Here is a 7,500-nt window from a genome sequence, read left to right on the forward strand (position 1 = left end):
AAGAGCCTTAAGCACAGCAGTAATGTGAGACCTTCTGCTGGTCTTAGACAAAAGTCTTGCTGCTGCATTCTGTACGACTTGCAGTTTGTCCATGGAAGATTTGTTTAAACAACTGTACAGGACATTGCAATAATTCAAACATGAAGAAATAAAAGCATGAATAAGCATCTCCATCTCTTTTTTTTTTTTTTTTTTTTAGAAACCACAGATCTAATCTAAGCGATGTTCCTGAGATGGAAAAAATACAGTACAGGCCAAAAGTTTGGACCCACCTTCTCATTCAATGTGTTTCTTTATTTTCATGACTATTTACATTGTAGATTCTCACTGAAGGCATCAAAACTATGAATGAACACATATGGAATTATGTACTTAACAAAAAAGTGTGAAATAACTGAAAACATGTCTTATATTTTAGATTCTTCAAAGTAGCCACCCTTTGCTTTTTTTGATAACTCTGCAAACCCTTGGTGTTCTCTCAATGAGCTTCATGAGGTAGTCACCTGAAATGGTTTTACCTTCACAGGTGTGCTTTGTCAGGGTTCATTAGTGGAATTATTTCCCTTATTAATAAAAAAGCAAAGGGTGGCTACTTTGAAGAATCTAAAATATAAGACATGTTTTCAGTTATTTCACACTTTTTTGTTAAGTACATAATTCCATATGTGTTCATTCATAGTTTTGATGCCTTCAGTGAGAATCTACAATGTAAATAGTCATGAAAATAAAAAGGAAACGCATTGAATGAGAAGGTGTGTCCAAACTCTTGGCCTGTATTGTAGATTTGTCAAAAATGACACCCAGATTTTGCACAGCATTACAGTCAGAGAGTGACAGAGTCCCAACGGCCTGCCTGGTCCTAGGGGAGATGTTGAGGAACCGGTGAACACTGGACGGAGGAGAGGAAAGGAGGAGAGGAACAAGTTGAACATGTTTTAGACTACATCTCCACTGCAGCGTTCCCGAGCCCCTAAAACGTGAACATTTGGAAACCGTTTGGGTTTAACTAGAGCGTCTGGACGGGACGGCCTGATCACCGTCTCAACAATCAGGAATACTTTAGGAGAAGAAGTCAGAATTATCTCCACTGACCTTGTTGTCGTCCGAGTCGAAGCGGTGGACTCCGACGGCAGGAGGTGTGATCTCCATACTGTCAAAATAAAAGCCTGGAAATACAGAACACACGCGCGCACACGCACACGCGCACACGCACACGCACACACACACACACACACACACACACACACACACACACACACACACACACACGTTTGATCTCCATACTGTCAAAATAAAAGCCTGGAAATACAGAACACACGCGCGCACACGCGCACACACACACACACACACACACACACACACACACACACACACACACACACACACACACACACACACACACACACACACACACACACGTTTGATCTCCATACTGTCAAAATAAAAGCCTGGAAATACAGAAAACAACCATCAGAGGGAGGGAAGGAGGTGTAAACAAACAAAGGGAGAAAGGAAGGTGAAAAGAAGGAAGGGAAAGCAACATGGAAGACGAAAGGAAGGAAATAAAGTAGAAAGATGAATAAATGAACAAAAGGAGGAGGACAGGATAGACATGAAGGTATAGAAAGGAAAGGAGGGAAGGAGAAAAGAACTAAGAAAGGCCACGGAAAGGAAGGAAAAGAGAAGCACACACGCACACACACACACACACACACACACACACACACACACACACACACACACACACACACACACAGCTAGGAAGGAAACACATGAACGTATATGAAGGAGGAAATAGGAAAAGAAGGAAATTAGTAAAGAAGAAATAAGCAAAGCAGGAAAAGAGAGAAAGAAATAGTAAAAACAAAGAAGGAATAAGGGAAAGAGGGAGGGAAGATACAAAGAAAGGGGGGAGGAAGGAAAAGGAAAAAGGTTACAGGAAACGTAAAGGGAGGAAAAAATGAGGAGGAAGAAAAGAAATGAGGAAGACCGTTGGAAGAAAGGAAGGAAACTAATGAAGTTAGGGACAAAAGAAATAGGAAATTAAAGGACGAAGAACATACACACACACACACACACACACACACACACACACACAGAGACAGACATGCACATACACACACACACACACACACACACACACACACACAGACAGACATGCAAATGCACACACACAAGCGCGCACACACACACACACACACACACACACACACATAGAGACACACACAGAGACACACACACACACACGCACACACGCACAGAGACAGACATGCACATACAGGCACACACATACACACAAGCGGGCACACCCACACACACACAGACACACACACACACACACAAATCGAAACAAGGAAAGAAGGACGGGTTAAGGAGGAAGAAGGAAACTAATGAAGGTAGTTAAAAAGGAAATAGGAGAAGAAGAAGGAAGGAAGGAAGGAAGTAAAGTTGAAGAAGGAAGGAAGGAAGTGAAGTTGGAGGAGAGGAGGAGAGGATGAAGCTTCACCGATGTTCCCGTTGTTCCCGAGCGGCGTGTCTCTCAAGGCGGCGGAGAAAAGTTCCCATGATCCTCCAGCACACTCGTTCCTGATTCGTTCCCTCGTCAGAGAGCCGTTCTTAAAGCTGCGACACACACACACACACACACACACACACACACACACACACACACACACACACACACACACACACACACACACACACAGAAAAGCGCGCACAAACACACACACGCATATACACACACACACACACATCTAATGTATTATGTGATATTCTATGAGCTTTAATGTTGAAATGACAATGTAATGTACAGAAGGAAGTAACAGATTAACGAAGGAAGGAAAAAGGAAGGAAGGAAGGAAGGAAGGAAGGAAGGAAGGAAGACACTGAGGCTGCAACAACAAACTTCTTCTTTGTTGTTTAAGAAATCAATAAACCTGAGGTTCTCAGTTCTCTCCCTCTTTCTCTCTCCCAATCCCTCCCTCCCTCCCTCTCTCTCTCTCTCTCCATCCGAGGATTTTAACTTTCTCAGCCTCCGGCCCAGCCTGCAGGTTTCACCAAACATCTGTGAAAACTTTCATCCTCTTTTCTTTTCATCCATTCTTCTCTCCATCGCTGCCTTTCAGCCCCAAACTTTCCTTCGTTCTTTATCGCTCTTCCAGACTTCTAAAGACCGGAACATTTCTGCATTAATATGTCTAAAACATCTCGACATTTGTTCATATGTTGTTTCTACCGTCATCAGTTACATTCATTGCTGGCGGCCGTTTCTCTTCCTCCTTCCTTCCCTTTACCTTTCCTAGTTCCTGTTTCCTTCTCTCTTTCCTGCTCCTGTGGGTGGTATTAGAGGGGAGGAACTGTAATGGCAAAAATTACATTTAAGCATAATTCCTTGTATTTTTATGTTTTATTTCTACTTTAATTCTCTCACAAATGCTAAAAGAGTCTATCTCATTTCCCTCATGCAGATTTTGATTCTAACCTTGTGAGACATCCAGTCTGAACATAATGTAAGCATCAGGTTAGTCTGAACAGATAGGGGCTACAAGGTCACCCTAAAACTATCTCTAGTTCTCCCATGCCAGTTAAGATGTAACTGGGGGGTGAAAGTCATACAGGGAGGAGGAGGTGAGATGACTCCAAGATGTCTCTTGTATTTCTCTGATTGTCTTCATGTGTATCAGATTGCCTGTAAGAACTGTAGCGTCACAATAATCCAAGTGTGTGTGTGTGTTGTCACTCTGAAGATGTATATAAGCCTGGTGTTCTGTTCACTCATTGGAGAAACTGACTCCACACTGGGCTGAGGCCTTTTGAGAAATCATGTTGATCCTATATTTGCAAATATATCTTTTTTAATAAAATACAAAAACCCAACTTGGTTTTAGTCTCAGTCTGTCTTATTTGTTTCAATTTACTAAACTCGGAAATTTCCCCCCCTGCTGCAAAGGAAACTTCCATAACAGAACCCTGGCGTTTTGTTCATTATATTCTAGAGAGGTTAAGATCATACCTGTCAGAAAGATTTCAAAGTGTTTCATATGACAACACTCTCTGAGTCCTGTGCCCTTAACACTAGAACGGACATTTTTATATGTGTAATAACTTTGGTGAATAAAAAAAATACAATCCTGCTGCTGCCTGACTTTTCATCTTGGTTGCTTAGTAACTACCATGGTCTCTGTCAGAGAAACGTAACTAGTGGTCTCGAGTAACAAGTGTGGGCTTCACCGATGGGCCGAAGGCAAAGCCAGAGTCGGTGACGTAGGCTACTACGGCGTGGAGGGACTCGGTTCTGAATCAGAAGGCAAACACCGGGCGCTCAGTCTGTGAAAGGCACGGTACACGGAGATGGCTGTTTACATGTTCATATAGCTTTATACTAGAGATGGCCCGATACCATTTTTTGCTTCCCGATACCGATTCCGATACCTGAATTTGCGTATCGGCCGATACCGAGTACCGATCCGATACCAGTGGGTCATATATTTTATTATGTTTTAACAGCTGTATACTACTATCCCTGTATGGATGTGATATGATTTCTATCTTTCCTGTCTGGCTCAGGTTAAACTCTTTGTAAAACATGAACAAACACAAACAATGAATGTCGAACAACTTTCTTTTATTCTCCAGTTCGGTTATAACGGAAAAAGAACCTAAATAAACTACGTTAACGTAGATTTTCTTTAGGGCTTTATTACGTGGTATCGGATCGGTGCATAAACTCCAGTACTTCCCGATACCGATACCAGCGTTTTAGGCAGTATCGGAGCCGATACCGATACCATCTCTACTTTATTAGGGGTGTGACGAGATTAAAACGTGACGAGATTTCTCGTCGAGGTGAAAAGTTGTCTCGTGAGGCGATGTGATGTCAGCGTGATGGAGCGTGGAATTACTATTGAAGATCCCCGTGCCACTTTTAAATCATTTGTGTGGCAACATTACTAACTACTACTACTAACTAACTAACTAACTAACTAACTAACTAACTACTACTAACTACTGCACCCGCGAGTCGTGGGTGCAGTAGTTAGTTAGTTAGTTAGTTTAGTTAGTTTTCTTACAATGTTTACATATTGTGTTCGTCTTGTCTGTCACTCTTTCGCCGTTTATTATTTCCGCAGGAAAACCAAAATGTTGCCACACAAATGATTTAAAAGTGGCAGGGGGATCTTCAATAGTAATTCCACGCTCCATCACGTTGACATCACATCGCCTCACGAGACAACTTTTCACCTCGACGAGAAATCTTGTCTCGTTCTCGTGAACCCAATCTCGTGATGTGTCTCGTCTCGTGGAGTAAGCGTCTCGTCACACCCCTATACTTTATACATCCTCGAACTGGCTGGAATCACTGCACACATCCTCTCCAAGGAGTGCACCAGCTGTAAAATGTCCCAGAGGAAGTTCATGCAGCGACTGGCAGAGGATCTGAGAGACGAGTTTATGGAGGAAAAAGGGCAGCGGAGCACGGTCCGAACAGACGGAGGCAGTGCCAGGTTGGGTTATAGCTAAATGTTCAAATAAGATACTTTTAAAGATGCAGTAGGTAAGTCTTATAAAACTAACTTTCTGTCATATTTGCTGAAACTGACCCTATGTTCCAGTAGAACTACATGAATTATGTAAAAAAAATAAAATAAATCCAGCTCCTCTGGCACCTCCTACAGCCTGTAGTGCCATTGGCAAAATTCCACCGCTCCCGGTCGATTTTCTCCAATCAGGGCCACAGGAGGGGTCTATCTGCCTGTCAATCACTGCTCAGGCACACGCATATATAGCGTTCTCCCCCACCCTCCCCAAGCTGCAGAAAGGTTTCCCTAAACTCCTGTGAATATTGGAGTAGCTTTTCAGAGGTGGCGTGGCTGCAGGATTTTAAAGATCTGAAGAACGATGCAGATGTAGCCACATTTCCTCTCAACAGGTAACATAATTACCATGAATGATTTATCTTTCACCTGGTTATTAGTAGTCAGAAGTCCACAAAGCTGCGTTGGTGAGGATGATAGTAACGTTAGCACAGTGGTCGGTCTGATGTGATGCTGAAATGGCTAACGCTAGCCTGCTAGTTAGCATCGTTTTACTGTTGGTGAGTAAAGTTAACGTTGTGTTAGTGTTTAGTTATTGAACATGTTGTCTGTCTGACATGCCGTTAGTTCTGTCAAACTCCGTTGTGTGGGCGGGGCTTAGGAGACGGTTTGGGCTGCAGCAGAAAAGGGGGGAGGGACTGAGAAGTTGTCGATGTTCAAATTTGTTGGCAAAGTCCTGGCTCTTCACAATCTTACCTACTGCAGCTTTAATTGTTATTTGGCTGTTATGAATTAAGTTGAATGAATTTCCACACCATATTTTTTCGGGATATGAATGTATGAAATAATGACGGTTTACTATGCCATGATATGAATGGTTGAAACACGTATTACTACTCAAATGTGTAATTAAACTCATTAAAATGTACATTTTCGCTGTTATTACGTTTTTCTAAAGATATCCTAACACAATACATACTACAATATCGCAATTAGGTATTTATCATCAGAGATTATAGAGTTTGGAATCAGCAGTTCTAGTAGTTGTGGAATTCTGGCACTTCTAGAGTTAAGCACGGGGTTCCCCAGGGGTCTGTACTGGGTCCATGGCTTTTTTCACTTTAACTATCCCCATTGGGTCAGATTTTCCGTTCTTTTGGGATTGCTTTTCATTGTTATGCTGACGATATGCATCTGTATATGCCACTAGGTGTAGGAAGCGAGTTTAATACGGCTAAACTTGAGGCCTGTCTTGCAGCTGTTAATTCAATTACATTTTATTTATAGTATCAAATCATAACAAGAGTTATCTCCAGACACTTTACAGATAAGAGCTGGTTATCAACAAATGTCTTGTTGCTTAATTCTGCTAAGACAGAAATGATGGTTATCGGACCAGAAAAACTAGGTCATCTTTTTGATCACATTACTTTGTCTCTTGATGATTGTGTAATCAACCGCAGAGACCAAGTTATGAATCTTGGTGTGCTTTTCGATCAGACACTCTCGTTTGATTTACATAAAAAGGAGGTGACCAGAGTTGCTTTTTTCCATCTTAGAAATATCTCAAAGATCAGATCAATTCTCTCGTTTAAGGACTCTGAGGTCCTCATTCATGCCTTTGTGTCATCTAGGCTAGATTATTGTAATGTCCTTCTGTCACGTCTGCCAAATAAAAGTCCTCGGAGTCTGCAGATGGTTCAGAATGCTGCAGCTCGTGTTCTGACCGGAGCCTCCAGATATGAACATATAACACCAGTGTTATCCTCTCTTCAGACTTTAAGGTGTTGCTGCTAACCTATAAAATATTAAATGGCAGCGCACCGTTGTATCTTAAAGACCTAGTGAACCCCTATGTGCCTGCTCGAGCCCTGCGTTCTCAGGGGACGGGTCTTCTGAGTGTCCCAAAGGTTAAAAAGAAGATAATTGGTGAACGGGCTTTTTCTTTCCGTGCACCGACATTGTG

At 42.2% G+C, this 7,500-nt stretch overlaps 1 protein-coding gene across 3 annotated transcripts in view; it reads right to left on the reverse strand.

Moving 5' to 3' along the window:
• xylb (xylulokinase homolog (H. influenzae)) overlaps positions 1-7,500 on the reverse strand; it is a 37,347-nt gene that overhangs the window by 14,924 nt on the left and 14,923 nt on the right. For all 3 annotated transcript variants that reach the window (XM_028568921.1, XM_028568923.1, XM_028568922.1), the window contains exons 13-14: positions 2,507-2,622; positions 1,093-1,166 (exon numbers count right to left, since the gene is read on the reverse strand). In XM_028568921.1, coding sequence (XP_028424722.1) covers positions 1,093-1,166; positions 2,507-2,622 — 190 coding nt within the window. The remainder of the gene's footprint in view (positions 1-1,092; positions 1,167-2,506; positions 2,623-7,500) is intronic.

Source organism: Perca flavescens, chromosome 22, assembly GCF_004354835.1.
Source record: "Perca flavescens isolate YP-PL-M2 chromosome 22, PFLA_1.0, whole genome shotgun sequence".
In the NCBI taxonomy this organism is placed as follows: domain Eukaryota; kingdom Metazoa; phylum Chordata; class Actinopteri; order Perciformes; family Percidae; genus Perca; species Perca flavescens.